Below are 23925 nucleotides of genomic sequence, written 5' to 3' on the forward strand. Positions count from 1 at the left end.
CTAGGAATAAATTCTTATGTTTATGGTAAATTAATATTCAACAAGGACAATAAGACATTTTAATGGGGGGAGAGAATAGTCCTTTCAACAAGTGGTGCTGGGGCAACTGGGCATCCACATGCCACAGCATGAAGTTGGACTCTTCCCTCATCCTGTACACAAAAATGAACTCAAAATGGATCACAGATATAAATGTAGAGGCCCAAACTTAGAGTTCTTAGAAGAAAAGATAGATGTGTATCTTTGTGACCTTGATTTAAACACCAGAAACATAAGCAACCAAAGAAAAAAAGAAATTAAAATTAAACAAATTTTTAAGTTTCATCAAAATTTAAAAAATTTGCACTTCAAAGGACACTATGAAAGATGTGGAAAGATAATGCACAGAATGGAAGAACATATTTGGCAATCACATATATTGTGATATATATGATACATATATATCATCTATATCTATCTATCTATATATATGGCTTCCAGAACATAAAAGGAACTATTACAGCTCAACAATTAAAAGACAAATGACCCAGGTGAAAAATGGGCAAAAGCCAGAGTAGACATTTCTTCGAAGAAGATATGCAAATGGCTAGTGAGCACACGAAAAGATGCTCAACGTCATTGTCATTAGGGAAATGCCAATCAAAACCACAATGAGATACCACTTTGCACCTGCTCAGATGGGTATAAAAAAAGAGACAGGCCGTAATGGTTGGCGAGGATGTGGAGAAATTGAAACCCTCATACCTTGTTGGTGAGGATGAAAATGGTGTTGCCAATTTGGAAAAGAGTTTGACATTTCTCCAGAAGTTTAAGTTTTTCATATGAGCCCATTCGGTTCCTAGGTATGGGTGAAAACATTGTTCACAGGAGAATTGAAAACATGCCTGCACCAAAACATGTCCACAATTGTTCAATTGTTCATAGCATAAATATTCATAATAGCCATAAAAGGGGGACAGCCCAAATATCCATGAGCTGATGAGCGGAGGAACAAGATATGGTGTATCCATGCGGGGGCTTATCATGGGACCGTAAACAGGAAGGAAGTACGGACACATGCCGCAACATGCAGGGACCATGAGAACAACGAGCTGAATAAAAGAAGACACACATAAAAGCCACATATTGTGCGATTCCACCGATGGGAAACATCCAGAATGGACAACTCCGTAGAGATAGATAGTAGTTTAGTGGTTGCCAGGGCCTGGAGTATGATGAGTATGGGGAGTGACTGCTCACAGCATGAGGGTTTTTTTTGGGGGTGATGAAATGTTTTGGAACTGGACAGTGGTAATTGTTGTACGAGTTTCTGAATGTCCTAAAAAGCACTGAATTGCACACCTTAAAAGGGGGGGGGGATTTTATGGCATGTGAATTATATATCAACAACAAAAGGAGTGGATTGGGGATTCAGGCCCCAGTGTGGGTTTGATGATGGCGGTCCCCATGCTTCTTTTTGGCACGAAATCTGCTTTTACTTTCCGTGAGTCAAGTCTTGGTCAGAATCTCTTGGGGAGACTCTTGCCCCGCCTCCAACTCTGAGGTCTAATGAGCGTAGTTCCTGGACCCGGAAACCTTGTGTGTGCGTATGACATCATTTCTAGTGGTGCCGTGTACTTCTTTGTTAACCCTGCTTCTCTTTTCCACCTGCCTCTCCCCTATCATAGGTTTGGTTCTGTGGCTCCAGATGGGCAGTACCACTCCCCTATTAAGAACAAGAGTGCAAGATTCAATGCGATGCTGGCAGTGCTGACCCCTTCGAGATTAGCTGTGACTTTCCAAGCTCTGGGTGCCATGAAGGTAGTTGACTCTGATTTTAATTTACATCATGGTTTATTCTCTGCATGTTCCGGGGGTGGGTAACAATTTTAGGAGCTGAGCTTCCCAAGCCACGGTTGGTGTAATGTGGCTAGGGTTAATGGTTAGATACTAAGAAGGGCTCGTTAGTCGCATACAGAGAGCATTTCTGCACCCTTCTTATTCATGGAATCCTATCCATCCACATCTCAGATGGGCTGCTGATTATGGTGGGTACAACATAGGCATCGTGGTAAAAGAGCCACAAAAGATGACCTTGGGGGGGCCGGGTCATTCAGAACAAATGCATCTGCTGGAAAAGCAGCTAAGAAGTGACAAGTGAGGGGAGGCTGGCATGTCTCAGCTCAGTTCACTGGGGAGATTTGATGGTCACGTGGCTGTTTGGGGCATGGCATTCAGCATCACAGTTGGCATCCATGAAGCCAGACCCCTAGAAGGCATCTCTACCTCCCCTCCTCTCCCACCCTCCCAAATATTAATTTGGAAAGAGCAGCCAGTAGAGGCAAGTTCTGGAAGGGCCTTCTCTTTCTCCCTTTTCTCCTCTTCCTCCTACTCCTCTTCCTCTTCCTCAAGACTCAGCATTATCTGTTCTCTGGGCCCTTTCCATCCTTTTGCATGAGGGAAAAACCTGCTCTAAGCTCCACGGAGCTTGGTGAAGCTGGAAGGAAAATTAGGAAACCCATGAATATACATTGTGGCTTGAATCCAACTTTTCCATCAAGAAGGACTAAATTTCATTCACCTGACTTGAGCCCTGACATCCGCACACAGTTGGCTGACTAGCAGGAGAATTCTTCTTTACTCTTTTCCACCGGTTTGGTCCTACTTCCCAGGAAGCCAGCCTGGTAGGACCTGCCCTGTGTTTTGCATTTCCTGCTGGCTGGGAAAACTGAGATGCTGTAAATACCCAGGCTCAGTGCTCAGCCAGCGACCTCACACCCGTAGGCACTGCTTCCTGTGCTTGTGTTCCCGTAGTCCTGAAGGGGTGTTGAGTTCTGAAGTCCTGCATCAGGAGTGGCCCAGCCGGTTGGTCCCCTTGGCTGAATTGTCTGACAAATGAAGGAGGCCCCAGGGAAGCCTGAAGTCAAGGCTGTGTTCTGAAGCACAGCTTCAGAGTGCTAAGTACGGAGTGCTTCTTCTTTAAGTCTGTAATAGAAACCATTTCAGCCATTTCGGGACTCCAGAAAGAGGCAAAGGGGGAGAAGTCGGTGAGCTGAGCATTACATTGTAGAGAAGCTGGGACAAAAGTCAGAGCCAGGATTGTCTGTTCCCTCAGTGGCAGTCTCTGCACCAGAGTCACTCTGCTGGCAGTGGCCTTGGGTCCCTCTGAGGAGAGTGCTCCAGGAACACGAAAGCACCTGCTGGCCCCTGGCCTGTACAGGCGGTGCAGAAAGCCTGCGCTTTATGTTTCTGAAGGGACGGCGGTGTGTGAAGGACGTCCATGCTGCCAGCAGCCCCATTAGCTCATCCGGGCTGGTGGCCGAGTCCCGAGGGGCAGGCACAGGGTAACAGAGCCAGGGAAGTGGCAGGGCCTTCTGGAAGAGACTTGATTTTCAGTTTCATCAGATCTGGAGCAGGGAGGGTGGGAGAGACGAGACCGTGGCTGATTTTTAAAGATTTTATTTATTTATTTGACAGACAGAGATCACAGGTAGGCAGAGAGGCAGGCAAAGAGAGAGGAGGAAGCAGGCTCCCTGCTGAGCAGAGATCCTGGGTTCATGACCTGAGCTGAAGGCTGAGGCTTAACCCACTGAGACACCCAGGCTCCCCCATGGCTGATTTTTTAAAAGGTCCTCATTCTCTGTTTCACCAGACATTGGCAACGTAGAGGCCCTATCTTGATCATAGAATAGGGAACCAAGGGCTCAAATCTCAGTCAGTACATGACCGGCAGTGGGGCCATGGACAAATCAGGAGGCCTCTTTAAACCTCGGCTTCTTCATCTGTAAAATGGACCTTGTGATAACGGTGAGGCAGGAGCGAGTAGAGGTGTGTGCGGCGCTGGCACAGAGTGAACGTTGGGTAGCTCAGAGCTGACGCTGATGTGATGCCTGTTGCCACTGTTGCTGTCACTGGGAAGATAGGAGTTAGCTGTGAGACAGGAATGAGTGGGCTTTTATTGGAACACATGCCATCCGGGCTTCCAGGTAACAAAGCGGTCTGAAAGGTTTTGCAGAAGCATGCAGTTTTCTTTGGATTTCTGTGTCTCTGAAGCCAAAGAATGGCTGTGAGTCAGCACCTGCCCTGGCTAGGAGGCACATTTGCCTGGTGACAGGGAGATCCCCTTGTAGAGCCTGCAAGCCCCCGGCGTGGTGTGGTGTGGGCACTGCCGATGCGCTCAGCCCTGATGGACAGTGACCCTGGCCACTGTGATCTCATCGCGAGCGTCTCGGGCTAGGATGATCTCACCAGTCCTCTTGGCAGCTCCTCCTCTCCTATGGCTCAAACACATGACAGATGTTTTCTCGGCTGAAACCTAAGACGGTCCTGCTTGTTCTGTTCTCGCTGAAGAGTGGAAAAATGGATCCTTTTCTCCTATGTGCATTCCTTATGTATTAGAAAACTGTCACCGTGGCTCCCCATGGTGACATTTGCTCAAGGCTGAGCATGCCTGGGCCTTTTAAACTTTGCCCAGATGTCTTATTTTTCATGGTTATCTCTCATTTCCATAGTTTCTCAGTACTTTCAGGTTTTCTCTTAAAGGCTTGCCTTAATAGCCTTCCTCCAATTTGTGTCCAAAGTGCCGCGCCAGATTAAATGATTAGCAGGAACAAAAGAAAAAAGGAAACCAAGACGTTTGGCTTGGGTGGGAGGTGGGGCCTCCGGAGAGCTGGGCAGCTGAAGTGGGAAGGCTGGGAAGCTTTTTCAGAAGGAGGAAGGAAGCTGGGGAAAGTCACAGTGAGTTCGGAGACAGAAATAGGGGGAGTGTGAAATGTGAAAGAGTTCTAGCCCATCATTTTGGGTTGATCTTGCACAAAAGTAAATATTTCAGCATAAGACATGCTGGTTCCCCACTCTCCAAAGAGTCTCTCTAGTCTTTTAAAGTAGGTACTACATGGTAGCGGGGGCCCTCCCCCAGAGTTCTGAGCACCTCTGGGTGGGGCCGGGGTCAGTGAAGCTGCATTTCTAGCAAGTTCCCCACTGATGTTGACATTGCTGGTTGGGAACCACATTTGGAAAACCCCTGCACAGAGCAGACGGTTAGAGTCATAGATTCCTGGCCCCATTCCAGCTACCTTGCCCCTGTCCTGGCCTCCCAGTGCCTCCAACATCATGGCCCAAGTTCTCTTCCCATCTCCAGTGCCTAGCATGACCTCTCACTCGGCCTCCTGCACACGTGCGCTGTGCTGCCTAACGTGCCCTCCCCCACTTTTCACATGGTTAGTGTTCATGTACATGTTAGTGGTCAGACAAGTGTCCCTTCTTCAGAAAGGTCACAGCCTACGTGTGGTCCCTCTCTTGTGTTTTCAAGGCCCTGTACTTCCCCTTGCAGCATTTGCTATGGTTTTGACCAGCTAACGGTGTGATAGGCCATTTCTGTGTCCTTCCAGCCTAAAGGCTCCACAGCCAGGGCCCTGCCGGCCACCTTCACTGCTGGGTCTTCAACTTCCCACGTGGCATGGCACGAAGTAGGACCATAGCAAATAGGAGTTGGCAGTTGGCAGAATGAATGAAGAATGAATCAGGGGTACCTGGGTGGCTCAGTCGGTTAAGTGTCTGCCTTTGGCTCAGGTCATGATCTCAGGGTCCTGGGATTGAGCTGCTTGTCCAGCTCCCTGCTCAGTGGGGAGTCTCCTTCTCCCTCTGTCCTTCCTTGTGCTCTCTTTCTCTGTCTCAAATAAATAAATAAAATCTTTAAAGAAAAAAAAAGGAATAAATTAGAATTCACAAATTGAGCACCTGACAGAGTTCTTAGGAGAAGTGAGTGTTCAGTACATGTGTATCCTGTGCCCCACACCCCAACCCCTCAGTTCATTCCAGGCTTGCAGGGAAGAAGGATGTTGCTAACTCCTCCTTCTGAGTCTGCACATAATATGTGCTTTATACATACTAACTTATTTCTCCTCATAACAGTTCTGAGGAGGTTCCATTGGTATGTGGGGGAAACTGAGGCCTGAAGAGATCAAAGAAATTTGTCCAGGGTGGGCACTGAGTATATACAGGTTGACTCTGCTGGTTCTTGTTAAGGGAGATGCCCCCATATTTGGAAGGATGGTCATAGCATGTTGTGTGGAGAAGACTGACATGTAGATATTACGGAAAGCTAAAGTTGGATTCAGTGAGAACAGGGGCAGGCCAATGCAGGACATGAATACTAAGAAGCTGGAAGTGCTTGGGTGTGTTCATGAGCTGCTGAATTAGCTGAGTTACCACTTTGGGTTGTAGAAGGCCACGAGCTGGCCTGTGAATCGTTGGGTTAGGAAGACCCTCACCACAGCCCTTAAGCCAGACTGCATCTGGTGGGAGCTATGCTTCTCCTCATCACCTAATCCTCATTCCAGTGCTGAGGCAGTCAGAGGGAAGAAAGCCCACATAAAGTTGTTCGCGTGAGGTGTGTGGGATTGACATGTATGGAGACAGCTGGAGTGCTCTGCTTACCATAGGCCACAGCAAGGCCATGAACAGCATGGACTCTGGAATGGGCTTCTTGGATTTGCAGCCTGCCTCTCTATATGAGCTCGGTAAGCTTCTCCACACCTCTAAATACAATGACAGCACTCACCTGTAGAGATGTGGTAAGGCTTGGGTGGGTCAGTACCTGGAAGGGGCTTCTACAGTGCCCACAAACACTACACCATCCATACAGGAAGGCTGGTATTATTATTAGATACCATTATATGTAGGTGTGATGTGTGAGCTTACATAGTCAGGTTCAGGGCAGTCAGTCATGAAAATGACATCTGAGGCTGTGAGGATACCACACTGGGTTGATAACACATGCTCAGCCCGCTGTGCTTGAGCTGCCAGTGGGGATGCATGAGGCTGAGCCTGGATGTGGCTGGGAGATGTCTGCGGTCATGGTTGGCTATGGCTATGGGGATGGGGAGCGGAGAGGTCCATGCCATTTGGCTGTCTTCCTGGGGATCATTAAAAGACACATGGTGTTGAGAGAAGAGTGGAGGGAGTGAATGACCATCTTTGAGTCATAAAAAGCTGTGGTATGTATGATGGTAGATAGCTTTTCCCATTTGCGTGGGCTGAAGGGAGAGCAAAGGGAAGAAATTGGTTTCACATGGGACACTCAGGACTTGTGATAGGAATGTGACCTTTTCTGACAGTGAGTCTTGTTGGACATGAAGAAAGGGCCCAAGGAAGGTGGTAGAATCCACTTTTTCAAGAGAGTCTCTCTCTCCTATTAACGGGGCTTTGGGGATATTGTGGCCTTGAATAACTTTTTCGAGACCTTCTGACTGTGCGGTTTCATGAAAATTAGAATAACAAAGAAGAGGAGGTGAGGGGTATCTGAGTCTTCTGAGTCAAAGATGGTTCTTCAAACCCCAGGGGTGTGATGGTGCAAAATTACATGGGCCGGGGCTGTGTTGGAGGAACACAGAGCAGAGCTGGCTGTGTGTTCCTTTTTTCCGGCCTTGCCCTGGGACTTCTCCTTCACACAGGCTTTGACACATCCCCAGAGATGTCCCAGATGTGTGTTCTCACCCTGGTGTCTAGCTCCTGCATTTAGCTCTGCAATGCCAGGCCTGGGTACGCTAGTCACCAGCTGAGGCTGGAGCTGGGAAGCTGGCATCAGAGTATGACAGCCTGCCCACCCTGACAACCATGAACCAGTCCCTTTAAATTAATAACCTCAATTCCTGTAGCTACCACTATAAAGCTATCAAGTTTTTGTCTGTTTAATTCTTGCTAAGAGGTCACCAACTTTAGTTTTCCTTTGGAATCATTTTACGTTTATCCCTCCTTCTTGTCACTTATCATTTTATTTTATCATTTTATCATTATTTCATTTTATCATTATTTTATTTCATTTTATCATTATTAATAGAACATTTGGTGGACAGAGATCATGCATTTTTACTTGTTCTCCGTGGAGGGCCTAGTAGAACACTAAATGTCATGCAGTCTTTTTAACTCTTCCTTTCCTTGTCTTGCCTTCTCTTCCTGTTCCCTTTCCTTTCCTTTCCCCTCCCTCCCTCCCTTCTATCCATCCAGCCATCCAGCCATCTATCTACTCATCCATCTTCCTATCAGTCTACACACTCATGTACCCACATGTCCATTCATCCGTCTATCTACCTACCCACCTCTTCCTCCCATTCATCCCTCCATTTATCCACGAATCCACTTACCTATCCATTCATCCATCCATCCATCCACCCACACACCTTCCCACCCATCCCTCTACAAAGACTCTGAACACAACGGTGATCCATTCATGTACGATTTGGTAGTTAATGAGGAGCTATGTAATGTTCTAAAGAAAGGCAGTCACTTTTCTGATGGACAACATATTGTAGAAAAATGCCCTAAGCAAGAGTATATAAGGAGAAGTCAGAGGCATATTCTATCCTCCAGAGCCTGGCCCTCAGCCAACATTAAGGACTGAATAAGAAACATCTCTATAGGACCTTGTACACATGAGGGCTTGGTGTGCAGACTGAACTGAATGGGATTGGATAGAAACGGAAGAACTCTGACAGTGAGCACAGTGAGATCTCTGCCTTGTCAAATGGTGTGGTGTAACAGAGGGCAGAGTAAGGTAGAATATGGGGTCCCTAGAGCAATGTCTTGAAAATGTACGGTACTCACAAGTGTGTGTCTATCATTGAAATTGACGAGGCAGAGTTGATTAATGTTTATTCTGTTGATACTTTGTAATGTGGCCAGTCATCCCTTACACAGGGAGTTGGAGAGTTGAAAATGGGGCTCATTCTGTGTCAGTTGTATGCTTGTCTTTTTTAGATACACTGTGTATGCTTTGAGGAAGCATTTTCACGTTGCTCATCTTGTTCTACTCAGGTTGACTTTATTCTTATTTTAGTGTCTTCACAATGTGTACACAGGTGTAAGGAGCAGAGGACTTGCTCAGATGTTGGGGAAGTCCCGTGGGATAAAGAGTTTGGTCTGGATGACCTTTGGAGGGGCCATCTGTGAAAGAGGTACTGGTTCCAGTTTTCTGGGGTAGAAACTTCCCAAGGTTGACCACCAGAGGGTAGCAAATACCAGTAATGACTTGCAGATTATTTTTTCCTTTCTATTTATTTGGAGTTGTACGTAAAAAAGCCTGAAATTTTGTTGTTTTCATCAGTTTAGCATCTTGTCAGCTATGAGTGTTGATTATTACGAAATGGTCACTATATGGAAAGGAGGGTGGGTGCATCACCTGAGTAATTAATTGTCTGGCCCAAGACCAAGACTGTACATAGGAGGCAGAGTTTTCTGGATGACTCTTAATGGTATCTGGCTCACAACGTTTTAAAAAAAATCAGTTTGCAGCATTTTAGGTGGGTGTGAAATGGCTAAAAATTTTTTTGTGTGTGTGGGGCACCTGGGTGGCTCAGTAGGTTAAAGCCTCTGCCTTCGGCTCAGGTTATGATCTTAGGGTCCTGGGATTGATACTGGCATCCGGCATCCGGTTCTCTGCTCAGCGGGGAGCCTGCTTCCCTCCTCTCTCTGCCTGCCTCCCTGCCTACTTGTGATCTCTGTCTGTCAAATAAATAAATAAAATCTTAAAAACAAACAAAAAAAATTTTTTTTGTGGTGTTTCCCTGGCAGTTTACATTTTTAACAACTGAAATTTAAACATTTATTTTTTAAAAGGTACATCTGCCTTTTCCTTTAAAGAGCAAAGAGCTAAAGAGCTGGTACAACTGTAGATAAGTAGCACCTGACATGAATTTTTGAAATGGTAATTTTTAAAGAATTGCCATTCTGAATTTACTTCAGTTCTGTGAACACAGAGTCACAGTGAGCAGAGAGAACCTGGAGCAGGTGTGCACCCTCTGGGAGCTCACAGTGCATCCTGGTAACCGAGATCCTGGAAGGTGATGGTGGTGGGCTTCGTAAAGAGAGCATCCAGAGATTTTTGTAGTTGGAAGAGTCCTCAGAGATAAGAGTCCAGTGCCTATGTTTTATGGAGACATTTCTGAATGAGGCCCTGAGTCTCTCAGGCACCAAAGACCTAGAAGTTGACCACTAGCCCTTCCACCCTGGGCAGAATCTCCAGGTCCCATCTGCAGATGGACAACCCAAGACAACATGGCAGCGTATGGAGTTTTTCTGTGCCGGAGGAGAGGAAAGTCTTGGGCATCCCTCCCCTTTTGATGTGGCCCAGGAATGTGAGATGTTTGTGACTAAGATAACGTTTCAAGGAACAGAGCTCCCTTGAACTAAGTCATCAGAGGCTGAGCAAGCCTCGTAGGAAACCCCAGTCTCCTCAAACCCTGCGGCGCAGCCGTGGCAGCTACGAGAGCAGTAGCAATGCCGCTGCCAGTGTAGACTGCTTCCAAGCTGCTCTGCACCTGGGTGCCGCTTGGAAGGGGGCTGGCTTCTAGCAGCCTGCTCACGCAGGTCATGAAGAAATGGTGCCCAGGCTGCAGCTGTGAGGAGCGTCATCTGTCCTGTTGCCTGCCCCTGGGGAGCACCGCCTGTGCCACCCGAGAGGTCAGGTATGGATGATTCATGGCGGCCTTGCTGTCCTTAGGAGCTTTTCCACCTGAAACTTGATATTTCATGTAGCACAAGGGCTTGTACAGGTCACTGTACCTTTTCCTGACTCCACATTTCATGGACTCCATTTTCCTTCCTCTGCCATGGATCCACCTGTTGGTAGTTTCTCGGAGAAAGGTAACAGTAGTTCAGCCCATCCCCAAGTAATAACTCCTTGTCCTGAGTGCTTCCCTGAGCATTTTATAGGTAATCACTACTTTAGTCATCACAGCAGCTCTGTGAGGTGGATGCTGTCGTGATCCCCATTTTCCAGATGAGAAAACCGAGAGATAGAAAAATGGAGCAGCTTGTGCCGAGTTCCCCAGGCCTCCCAATGTGGCAGCCTCGTGCTGGGGCCCTGCCTTACCCACACTGGGATGGCTTTTGTCATCCTCAAGCGAGGAGTTCTAGGAGTGCATCACAGTCCCTGCTCACTGGCATTCTTGGACCACTCGGACACATGGTTGTATTTGCTTTGGTTAACCAAACCAAACCAGAAATTAAAAAGAATCTTTTGTCTATGTTTAAAATTGTGGCGATTCCACTCAAACTGGGATTTGGCAGATGCCGGCTGGTTAGCGGCTGGGCCAGAATCCCGGCTTCCTTCTCCACTGTGGCCTGGGACCTGACTTGTTCTTTAGCGGCACCATGGACTTTACATGATCGCTGTGTGTCACTGTGGTCCTGAGCATCGGTGTGCAGGGGGCATGAGGGACGAGGGGAGACAGGCAAGTCCAGCATTTACATAGAATGTCCTTTTATGGGGAAAAGGTCCATATATAATGAACATTTGTTGAGTGTGTACAACTCTGAGCTCAGTCCAGTGGGATGGTTTTTGAATACCTCTGCTTACTTGCATCAGGTTTGTGGGTGAAAGTTTCTATATTCCCATGTAGGAGACCTCCACATCAGCTCTGGAAGTGGTTTGGCTTAGGTGTATGGAAATTTCTCAGTAATGTGTGTCTAGATCTGGTCTTTCATTTTACCCTGCATGGCACTTGGTAGGCTCTTTCAATTTGAAAATTCTTTTCATTCTGGAGAACTTTTTTCTAATAGTTGTCTGGTAATTCTTTTCCCCCCATTTTTCTCTGTTTTCTTAGAACTCGAATTGTTTGAAGGTTGAAATTTTTACATTGATTGTCTTTCTCTTTTCCCCCTCAGAGTTCTCAATAGGATTTGCTCTGTGTTCTGGAATTTTCCTCATTACACATTGTTATTTGTACAATTAATTTTAATTTTCAAGAGCTCTTTCTCATATTTGTTCCTTTTCTATAAGGAAATGTTTTTGTTTTTTAGATGCAGTTGCTTCTGTAATCTAGATCAACTGGAGATTTTTTTCAGAGTTCTAGTCTCTAAATTATCTTTTTCTTCCCCCCATAGGGTCTGTTGGGGTCAATTAGAGAAAGAGAGGGTTAGGGGACAGAGAGATTGGAAACCACCAATTATAATCAAGGTGAGGTTAGTGCTATAATGGGATTACTAGCCTGACCAGGCCAAGTGCCACCAGGATTAGCTTAAGCCATTGGGGGAGAGTTCCCCCAAAGACTTTACACTGACTCTTGAAGGATAAGTAGAAATTGCTTGTGAAACAAAGAGGGGTAAGAACATTCCAGGCAGAGGGGAGACCATGCATGAAGACATGGAGGGAGTATAAACCAATGAAGCCCACAGTGGATGAACAGAAGGCTTACTGTAGCCAGAGCTTCCATGGCTTGCTTGAGAAGTTGTGGTGGTTATCTACCACACTGACCAAGCTGGCAGGTGAGTGATGGTCATGATGGAAAAGGACTCAGGAGCCATGGAGAACCTGCGAAGGAAGGATTACATGCAGGATAAGGACATGACTGGAAGTGGATTTTATTACTATTTTTAATTTATTTTTTAAAAATGCTTTATTTATTTGACAGAGAGAGAGAGATCACAAGTAGGCAGAGAGGCAGGCAGAGAGAGAGAGGGGGAAGCAGGCTGCCCACTGAGCAAGGAGCCCGATGTGGGTCTCAATCCCATGATCCTGAGATCATGACCTGAGCCAAAGGCAGAGGCTTAACCCACTGAGCCACCCAGGTACCACCCAGAACTGGATTTTAGATAGAGTGTCGTGGCAGATGGGTGGAAGATAGAGGAGGTGAATAGTTGGCAATTGGGACTATGATAATGGTCCAAGTAAGACATGATGTGTGGAAGAGGTGGGGAAAGAATATGGTGTAAATGTGAAGGACAGAATGGAGAGGATATTGGGGCTGATTGGATGTGAGAGACCAAGATGACCTCAGTTTTGGCCTTGGGGACTGTGACCTTTAACTCATTAACGGAATTAAGAAAGGGTTGCTTCCTATGCTTTCACCAATAGAAATTTTCCTTTAAGTATACAACTGGTTCGACTCTACCCCTAACTTACGCTACCTATGGGGTGACCTCCCTCTTGGGGAAGCTCTAGATCGAGACCCTGGGGCTTTTGGAGACCTGCTCTCCTGTTTTCCCCTTCTTCAAGGAGCAGGTGTTGAGGGCTAGCCCCTGGGAAGTCTCCTTCTCATGGGAGGACTCCCTATCCAGCCCTGCTGGGACGGCGTGGGCAAGTGTGCCAAAGACTGGACTGTGGTATTACAAGTCCTTCCGCTGCTTCCCTCAGCTGCTTCTCGAGCCTGGCTTGAATCAATAAGAAAGATGACATTTTGGCCTGTGTCTACTGTTCCTTGGCTTGTTTCTCAATTTGTATAAAGCCGGGGGGGGGTGCCTTGTCAACCCCAATGTAGGGACCATGAAAGGAGAGGATGTTCGTATTTAAAATGTGTGTGCCTGATGAGAACCCAGTGCCCCGTTCCAGTGAGGATATGTGGCCTTACTACATTTATTACACAGATTGGGGAAGGGGGAGGATCCTGCCTACACTGGAGGAAATCGCCTCTGGATCAGACTTGAGCGGAGTTTGGAGAGGTTGTGGCTGGAGCAAGAGGAGGTAAACTGAGGGGTGGGCACTCCCTGCCTGCAAGGCTGGCCCTGGGCAGAGTGCCTGAAGGCTTCTGTGGAACCACCTTTATTTGCTGCTCAGAAGACCACGGAGCAAGTAGGTCTTGCCCGGATGCCTGCCCTGGGAGGCCAGTCACTGGGAACGTCAGCTTCAAGGGAGCAGGCCGTGTGTCTTCTTAGTCACTGTTGACCCTCTGGATTCAGCACAGGGCCTAGCGCTTAGTAAGCACTTAGTGAGTGAGTGAATGGGTAGACGACGATGGGAAGGCTTCTTTAGTGGAGAATAAGTCAGTCCACATCACAGCTCCATGGAGGTCAGATGTATGTCATTTGTGGCATTTTCAATGAATTAAGGGCAGTGAACCCTGATCTGAATCTTTAAACAATTAAAAGCAAGCATTCTCCATTTCTTCTGTGTGTATTCAGACCTTCATTTTATGACTTCAGAGCTTGCCCACATCAGGGTGTTTTCAGTCCCTGCAGGGGTCTATACAGGCAGAGATGATTCTGTGTTTTCTTTCCTGCCGAGCTCACTTGCTCCCTGGCTCACGCTGGCGGATTGCTCACGGGTGAGCCTCATGGGTCTGACGACATTGTCAGTGTGACTGGAGTGCTATTCTGGGCGAATGACGCACAGGTCTGGGGATGGTCTCTCATTCTCTAGAGATGGCCGTGTGACAGGATTAAAGCTTCAGCGAGCAGCCCGGGTCCCAGACTGTGGAGGAGCTGGGTGAAGGAGGATTCTTTCTGGGCGACAGAAATGAGCTCATACTCAGTGGTACAGATCTGATTGCATTTCCTCCAACAGGCCACACCTTGGCACTTTGGGCTCTGCCCATGACCTCCCTCTTTCCTTTCCCATTCACCCATTCTGTCTCAGGGTAGCTGTTCTTTCCTCAGAAAGCATCCCCACTCCTGCGGCTGCCCTTTCTGCGTGGAGCTCTCATGGCACCTTGCTGGTCCGGCCCCAGCTGTTAACTGTTGTCTGCTTCTCGGTCCGACCGTTAGACTAGGACAGGGGTGTCACGCAGCGCCAGGTGCAGAGGACGCCCACAATAAATATCTGTGAACTGATTCAGCCCTAGGGACTCCCCAGCTCATTACCAGCATCTTCGCTCTAAGGAGGTCCAGGAGAAGGGAAAGGCAGCTGCCATGTGCTGACCGCTCACGGACGGGCCTTTGCTCGCCCGGGCTCACAACAGCTCTAACATGATCCCCATTTCACAGATGAGAAGACAGAGCTCCATGAGGTAAGGTAGCTTGGCAAGCGCAAACAATTCACATGGGGCAATGCAGTGTTTTGCCCACCCCACCCCAGAATGGTTTGAGGGTCCCCCCGAATAGCTCTTGTCAAAGGCCACTTTTTCATCTTTTTCTTTTTAACTCAAGATGTAGTTGATATACATTATTAAATTAGTTTCAGGTGTATAATGTGATTTGGTATTTATATATATTACTCCATGGTCACCATGATAAGTGGCTACTATCTGTCGCTTTACATGGTTATTATAATATCACTGACTGTATTCCCCATGCTGTACTTTTCATCCCCGAGACTTATTTATTTTATAACTGGAACTTTGTACCCCTTAATCCCCTTCACCTATTTCACTATCCCACTGTACTCCTCCCCTCTGGCAACCACCAGTTTGTTCTCTGTATTTATGAGTCTTTTTCTTTGTTGTTGGTTCATTTTTTTTGCTTTTTAGATTCCACATGTAAGTGAAATAATAGGGTGTTTGTCTTTCTGTATCTCATTTATTTCACTTAGTATAATACCATCTTGGTCCACCCACATCATGAATAGCAAGATTTCATCCTTTTTAAGGCTGAGTAATAGTTAATTGTGATATATATGGATATATTCCACATCTTCTTTATCTATTCATCTATCAATGGACACTTAGGTGGCTTTCATATGTATTATAAATAAGGCTGTAATAATAGCTTATATCTTTTTGAATTAGTATTTTTGTTTTCTTCAGTAAATACTCAGAACTGGAATTACTGGGGTGTACATATTTCTATTTTTTATTTTTTTTTAATTTTTTTTAACATATAATGTATTATTAGCCCCAGGGGTACAGGTCCGTGAATCGCCAGGTTTACACACTTCATAGCACTCACCATGGCAATACCCTCCCCAGTGTCCATAACCCAATTTTAATTTTTTTTGAGATATCACCGTATTGTTTTCCATAGTGGCTGCACCAATTTGCATTCCCACCAACAGTGCATAAGGGTTCCCTTTTCTCCACATCCTTGCCAATACTTGTTATTTCTTGGTCTTTTGATATTAGCCATTAGTGATGGTGGGAGATGATATCTCATTGTGACTTTGATTTGCATTTCCCTGATGGTGAGTGATGTTGAGCATCTGTTCATATGTCTGTTGGCCATCTGGATGTCTTCTTTGGAGAAATGTCTATTTAGGTCTTCTGCCCATTTTTTTTATTGACATATAATGTATTATTTGCTTCAGGAGTACAGGTCTATGGATCATCAGTCTTACACAATTCACAGCACTCACCATAGCACATATCCTCCCCAATGTCCATAATCCAGCCATCCCATCCCTTCCACCCCCTCCACTCCAACAACCCTGAATTTGTTTCCCGAGATTAAGAGTCTTGTATGGTTTGTTTCCCTCCATGGTCCCATCATGTTTCATTTTTTCCTGCCTTACCCCCTACAACACTCTGTCGTGCCTCTCAAATTCCTCATATCAGAGAGATCATGTGATAATTGTCTTTCTCTGATTGACTTATTTCGCTTAGCATCATACTCTACAGTTCCATCCACATTGTTGCAAATGGCAAGAATTCATTTTTTATGGCTGCATAGTATTCCATTGTGTGCATGCGTGTGTGTGTGCGCGCGCATGTGTGTGAGTGTATATAATCACATCTTCTTTTTTTTACCATTTTATTTATTTTTTCAGCATAACAGTATTCATTGTTTTTGCACAACACCCAGTGCTCCATGCAAAACGTGCCCTCCCTATTACCCACCACCTGTTCCCCCAACCTCCCACCCCTGACCCTTCAAAACCCTCAGGTTGTTTTTCAGAGTCCATAGTCTCTTATGGTTCGCCTCCCCTTCCAAATTTTTTTTTTTTTTTTGTAAACATATAATGTATTTTTATCCCCAGGGGTACAGGTCTGTGAATCGCCAGGTTTACAACTTCACAGCACTCACGATAGCACATACCCTCCCCAATGTCCATAGCCCCCTCCCCCTCTCCCAATCCCACCTCCCCCCAGCAACCCCCAGTTTGTTTTGTGAGATTAAGAGTCATTTATGGTTTGTCTCCCTCCCAATCCCATCTTGTTTCATTTATTCTTCTCCTATCCCCCTAACCCCCCATGTTGCTTCTCCATGTCCTCATATCAGGGAGATCATATGATAGTTGTCTTTCTCCGATTGACTTATTTCACTAAGCATGATACGCTCTAGTTCCATCCACGTCGTCGCAAATGGCAAGATTTCATTTCTTTTGATGGCTGCATAGTATTCCATTGTGTATATATACCACATCTTCTTGATCCATTCATCTGTTGATGGACATCTAGGTTCTTTCCATAGTTTGGCTATTGTAGACATTGCTGCTATAAACATTCGGGTACACATGCCCCTTCGGATCACTATGTTTGTATCTTTAGGGTAAATACCCAGTAGTGCAATTGCTGGGTCATAGGGTAGTTCTATTTTCAACATTTTGAGGAACCTCCATGCTGTTTTCCAGAGTGGTTGCACCAGCTTGCATTCCCACCAACAGTGTAGGAGGGTTCCCCTTTCTCCGCATCCTCGCCAGCATCTGTCATTTCCTGACTTGTTAATTTTAGCCATTCTGACTGGTGTGAGGTGATATCTCATTGTGGTTTTGATTTGTATTTCCTTGATGCCGAGTGACGTGGAGCACTTTTTCATGTGTCTGTTGGCCATCTGGATGTCTTCTTTGCAGAAATGTCTGTTCATGTCCTCTGCCCATTTCTTGATTGGATGGTTTGTTCTTTGGGTGTTGAGTTTGCTAAGTTCCTTATAGATTTTGGATACTAGCCCTTTATCTGATATGTCATTTGTAAATATCTTCTCCCATTCTGTCAGTTGTCTTTTGGTTTTGTTAACTGTTTCCTTTGCTGTGCAAAAGCTTTTGATCTTGATGAAATCCCAATAGTTCATTTTTGCCCTTGCTTCCCTTGCCTTTGCCGTTGTTCCTAGGAAGATGTTGCTGCGGCTGAGGTCGAAGAGGTTGCTGCCTGCGTTCTCCTCAAGGATTTTGATGGATTCCTTTCTCACATTGAGGTCCTTCATCCATTTGGAGTCTATTTTCGTGTGTGGTGTAAGGAAGTGGTCCAATTTCATTTTTCTGCATGTGGCTGTCCAATTTTCCCAGCACCATTTATTGAAGAGGCTGTCTTTTTTCCATTGGACATTCTTTCCTGCTTTGTCGAAGATTAGTTGACCATAGAGTTGAGGGTCGATTTCTGGGCTCTCTATTCTGTTCCACTGATCTATGTGTCTGTTTTTGTGCCAGTACCATGCTGTCTTGATGATGACGGCTTTGTAATAGAGCTTGAAGTCCGGAATTGTGATGCCACCAACTTTAGCTTTCTTTTTCAATATTCCTTTGGCTATTCGAGGTCTTTTCTGGTTCCATATAAATTTGAGGATTATTTGTTCCATTTCTTTGAAAAAAATGGATGGTATTTTGATAGGGATTGCATTAAATGTGTAGATTGCTTTAGGTAGCATAGACATTTTCACAATATTTATTCTTCCAATCCAGGAGCATGGAACATTTTTCCATTTCTTTGTGTCTCCCTCAATTTCTTTCATGAGTACTTTATAATTTTCTGCATATAGATTCTTAGCCTCTTTGGTTAGGTTTATTCCTAGGTATCTTATAGTTTTGGGTGCAATTGTAAATGGGATTGACTCCTTAATTTCTCTTTCTTCTGTCTTGTTGTTGGTGTACAGAAATGCAACTGATTTCTGTGCATTGATTTTATATCCTGACACTTTACTGAATTCCTGTACAAGTTCTAGCAGTTTTGGAGTGGAGTCTTTTGGGTTTTCCACATATAGTATCATATCATCTGCGAAGAGTGATAGTTTGACTTCTTCTTTGCCAATTTGGATGCATTTAATTTCTTTTTGTTGTCTGATTGCTGAGGCTAGGACTTCTAGTACTATGTTGAATAACAGTGGTGATAATGGACATCCCTGCCGTGTTCCTGACCTTAGCGGAAAAGCTTTCAGTTTTTCTCCATTGAGAATGATATTTGCGGTGGGTTTTTCATAGATGGCTTTGATAATATTGAGGTATGTGTCCTCTATCCCTACACTTTGAAGAGTTTTGATCAGGAAGGGATGCTGTACTTTGTCAAATGCTTTTTCAGCATCTATTGAGAGTATCATATGGTTCTTGTTCTTTCTTTTATTAATGTAATCACATCTTCTTTATCCATTCATCTGTTGATGGACATCTAGGTTCTTTCCATAGTTTGGCTATTGTGGACATTGCTGCTATAAACCCAGGTGCACATTGCCCCTTCAGATCACTACATTTATGTCTTTAGGGTAAATACCCAGTAATGTGATTGCTGGGTCATGGGGTAGCTCTATTTTCAACTTTTTGAGGAACCTCCATACTGTTTTCCAGAGTGGCTGCACCAGCTTGCATTTCAACCACCAGTGTAGAAGGGTTCCCCTTTCTCAACATCCTTGCAAACATCTGTCATTTCCCGACTTGTTAATTTTAGCCACTCTGACTGGTGTGAGGTGGTATCTCACTGTGGTTTTGATTTGTATTTCCCTGATGCCAAGTGATGTGGAGCACTTTTTCATGTGTCTGTTGGCCATTTGGATGTCTTCTTTGCAGAAGTGTCTGTTCATGTCTTCTGCCCATTTCTTGATTGGATTACTCATTCTTTGGGTGTTGAGTTTGATAAGTTCTTTATAGATTTTGGATACTAGCCCTTTATCTAATATGTCATTTGCAAATATTTGCTCCTATTCTGTTAGTTATCTTTGGTTTTGTTGAAAACAAAAAAAGCAAAAGCTTTTTATTTTGATGAAGTCCCAATAGTTCATTTTTGCCCTTGCTTCCCTTGCCTTTAGTGATGTTTCTAGGAAGAAGTTGCTGCGGCTGAGGTTGAAGAGGTTGCTGCCTGTGTTCTCCTCAAGGATTTTGATGGATTCCTGTCTTCTGCCCGTTTTCAAGGCAGATTGTTTTCTTCAGTGTTGAGTTGTAGAAGTTCTTTATGTATTCTGAATATTAGCCCTTTATCAGAAACATCCTTTGTAAATGTCTAGTCCCATTCATTAGGTTGTCTTTTTGTTTCATTAATGGTTTCCTTTGCTGTGCAAAAGCTTTTTAGTTTGATGTAGTCCCAATTGTTTGTTTTTGCTTTTGTTGCCCTTGTCTGAGGAGACAGATCCAAAAAAATATTGCTAAGATCAATGTCCAACAGTTAACTGCCTGTGTTTCCTTTTGGGAAATTTATAGTTTAGGTCTCACATTTAGGCCTTTAATCCATTTTTAGTTTGTTTTTTGTGTATGGTATAAGAAAGGGGTCCAGTTTCATTTTTTTGCATGTAGCTGTCCAGTTTTCCCAACACTATTATTGAAGAGACTATCTTTTCCCCATTGTATATTCTTGCCCCCTTTGTCATAGGTCAATTGGCCATCAAATTGTGAATTTATTTCTGGGCTTTCTATTCTCTATTATCAATGTATCTGTTTTATTTCTGTGTCAGTACCATATTATTTTGATTACTATAGCTTTGTAGTATTGTTTGAAATCTGAGACTATGATATCTCAGCTTTGTTCTTCTTTTTGGAGATTGCTTTGGCTATTTGGGGTCTTTCATGGTCCCATATGAATTTTAGGATTATTGGTTCTAGTTCTGCAAAAAATATTATTGCTATTTTGATAGGGATTACATTGAATCTATAGATTGCTCTGTGTAGTATGGATGATTTAACAATATCAGTTCTTTCAATCTATGAGCTTGATATATTGTTCCATTTATTTTGTGTCATCTTCAATTTCTTTCATCAATGTCTTATAGTTTTCAGAGCACAAGTCATTCACCTCCTTTAATTTATTTTTTTAAATTAAGTTTTTTCCTAGATATTTTATTCTTTTTGATGCAGTTGTGAATGGGATTATTTTCTTAATTTCTCTTTCTGCTAGTTTTTTATTAGTGTAGAGAAACACAATTAACATATAAAAATTTCATACATTAATTTTGTATCCTTTAACTTTACTGAATTCATGTATTAGTTCTAATACATGACGTTTTTGGTGAAGTCTTTAGGGATTTCTGTGTGTGGTATCATGTCATCTGCAAGTAGTGACAATTTTTCTTCTCCCTTACAGTATGAGTGTCTTCTAATTTCTTTTTTCTTGCCTTATTGCTGAGTCTAGGACTTCCAGTACTATGTTGAATAAAAGTAATGAGAATAGACAACCTTGTCTTGTTCCTAGTCTTAGAGGAAAAGTTTTCAGTTTTTTACCATTGAATATGGTGTTAGCTTTGGGTTTATCATATATGGCATTTCGTATGTTGAAGTATATTCCTTCTATGCCCACTTTGCTTTTTCAAAGATTTTTTTGTGTGTCTTTTCCAGTTTATTTCTTATATTTTCTTTCTAGTTTTATACTATTGTGGTCAGAAAAGATGGTTGATATGATTTCAGTTTTCTTAAATTTATTAGGACTTGTCTTGTGGCCTAACATATGATCTATGCTGAGGAAGTTACATCTGCATTTGAAAAGAATGTGTATTCTGCTGTTTTTGGATAGACTGTTTTGTATATATTTGTTAAATCCTTCTAATCTAATGTGTTGTTCAAAGCTCCTGTTTTCTTATTGATTTTTCTGTCTGGATGATCCATCCATTGATTTAAGTGAAGTGTTAAAGTCCTTACTATTATTGTATTGCTGTCAGCTTTTCCCTTGATGTCTGTTAATACTCACTTTATATATTTAGGTACTCCTATTTGGGTGCATAGATATTTACAATTGTTATATCCTTTTGTAGGGGTGATCCCTTGATCATAATGATGCCCTTCTTTGCCTCTTTTTACAGTCTTTGTTTTAAAGTCTGTTGTGTCTAATATGTATTGCTACCCGAGCTTTTTATTTTTTTGCTTACATTTACATGGAATATATTTTCCATCCCTTTACCTTCAATGTGAATGTTTCTTTAGGTTTGGAGTAAGCAGCACATAGATAGGTCTTTTTTTTTTCTCGATCCGTTCAGTCACTACTTGAAAGACTCCATTTTGATGCTGCACTGGTGAAGGAGTGCTGGACATGGGGTCCCAAAATGCAACATCTTAGATTTCTGGAAACTTCCATACCCCTTGCTTCGGTAAACTCTGACCTCTGAGCCCTCTTGGCCCACGTGCTATTCTGAGGAGTAGATCCTATCCTTCTCGGGTTTGTGGGGTCGACCTTAGACTCAACTTGATTTTTGTTCATTGGGACAACATAGGCCAGGTAGTTCGGGTGATGGGTTTTAGCACCAAGGTGACCCTATTGGGCCATGTTTTCTTTGTTAAATTTCATCTGATGAGAATGTTATAGTGAGTAGACTTTTTAAAAATATTTGCATATCTCATTTCTTTGTCTAATTAGCATCGTAAGAACAATGTCCCAGTTTTCATGCTTGAATAAATAACTGTCATGGTATAACGTGCTAAGGGGCTGGTTCGCTGCTGCGCGTTCCCTCTCTCGTGTTTGGCATCTCCTCTAAGCTTTGTTTCAGTGCACACTCCAGACATTTCTTTTAAAAGAACTACTCTTGTCAGCCAAATAATACCTTCTACTGCCATGAGATATCTCCTAAATTAGAGGACACTTGGTCATAGCTGCAGCATGACTCTGTGCGTCAGATCACAGGAGATGTTTACTACAACAGTATGCTCTGTGCCTCTACTCTGTTTTTAAAGTAAGTGGGATTTTAAAAGTGAGGAAGTTAGTTTAATTATGGCCTTTCCTCTGACATAACCCCACTTTTAAGTATGACCTCACAAATCCTCTGATTTATTCACTGTAGTCTACTACATGGACTAAAGGCATGGCAGTATTGTAAGTTTTGGAGCATAGAACATAGATATAGGTCCCTGCACTTAAGGGGCTTTCAGCCCTGTTGGAAAAGCAGAATGTAGACCTAAAAGGATCTTATATCAACACTGATGTCCTGGGAGCATAAGGAAGCTTTAAGGAGCACATGTTGACGTGGCTTCCATGCTGCAGTTAGAAGCCAGCCTGAAGGCATGCATGAAGAGGACACATTGTATTATAAGAAGCATAATTTTCAGAACACTAGAAGGGATAGTTCCACTCAGTGCCTAGAGTATTGTTGATTTCTGGGCTTCATTTGTAAGTAGAAACCCAGATCTGGAATGGAGAACACAGAGGAACAGGTTTGGGGAGGAAAGCATAAGTTTGCAAAAGCCTCAGGCAGGAGTGTGGAAGCTCTGGGATGCATCAGCTGAACCTGGGGGGAGTAGGTGACATTGTGCCTGAGGAACTTTGGGCAAAGCCTACATTAACTTATCCTACATGTAGCTTATCCTACATTTAAAGGATAAGCTAAAGGGCATGATCTAGGAATGCAAGGGATCAGTCAGGGAAGTGGAAGAAGGAGAACCAGAAGATTAAAGCTTCATGGAAGCCAGAAGGAGAGAATTTCAAGAAGGAATGTGTAGTTAGTGATCCCACAGTAATCATCACCATTTGCTGAATGATGTTCATTCACCGAGTGCCAGCCATTTTGCTAAGTGCTTTCCATACATCATTTCCTTTAATTCTTACAGGAGTTCGACAAAGATGACACTCATCACATTCCGTAGGTAAGGGATTGAGGACCAGGATGTTAGGCTCCTTGGAAGGCAGCATGTGGACTTTAGTGTGAGACAAGCTGAGTTTGAGTTCCACCTCTGCTTTTATTAGCTGTGCATACTTACACAGATTACTTGGTTTTTCTTCTCTAAATGAAATGTAATGGCTCAGTTTCCTGAGGATACTGATGGGATTCTGTGAGCCATTGTCTTGTTTTAAGTGAAACCCTTCACATGTGCCCAACAGGCAGGGATCCTTCCATAGACATTAGCATGGTCTTGGTTATTCCCCAGAGTTACCTAGCTGGTAAGTGGTGGAGCTGAATTTGAACCCTGGTCTGTGTGGGACCACATCCTCTGCCATGCCTTCAACCAAGAGAGGTGATGTAGGGCCGGACTTTAAATGCCCATGGGATGGAGGAATGGTGTTTTAGAGGAAGGAGTCACTTGAGTATGTTTGGGCCCAGAAGGGAAGGAGGTAGTAGGCAGGGAGAGATTAACGATACCAGAGAGAGGAGCATTGCCTGGTAGGAAGGTCACAGGGTGACATATGACAAGCATTAAAACACAGATGGAGGGATGACCCTGAAAACAAAGCAGAGGTTTCTCCTTCAGAT

General features: G+C 44.1%; 1 protein-coding gene across 5 annotated transcripts in view; it reads left to right on the forward strand.

Moving 5' to 3' along the window:
- The window catches only part of ACOXL (acyl-CoA oxidase like), a 356730-nt gene that overhangs the window by 69140 nt on the left and 263665 nt on the right, over nucleotides 1-23925 (forward strand). For all 5 annotated transcript variants that reach the window (XM_045979259.1, XM_045979255.1, XM_045979257.1 and 2 more), the window contains one exon: nucleotides 1668-1800. In XM_045979259.1, the coding sequence (XP_045835215.1) occupies nucleotides 1668-1800 (133 nt within the window). The remainder of the gene's footprint in view (nucleotides 1-1667; nucleotides 1801-23925) is intronic.

The sequence above is a fragment of the Meles meles genome, chromosome 15 (assembly GCF_922984935.1).
Source record: "Meles meles chromosome 15, mMelMel3.1 paternal haplotype, whole genome shotgun sequence".
NCBI lineage: Eukaryota > Metazoa > Chordata > Mammalia > Carnivora > Mustelidae > Meles > Meles meles.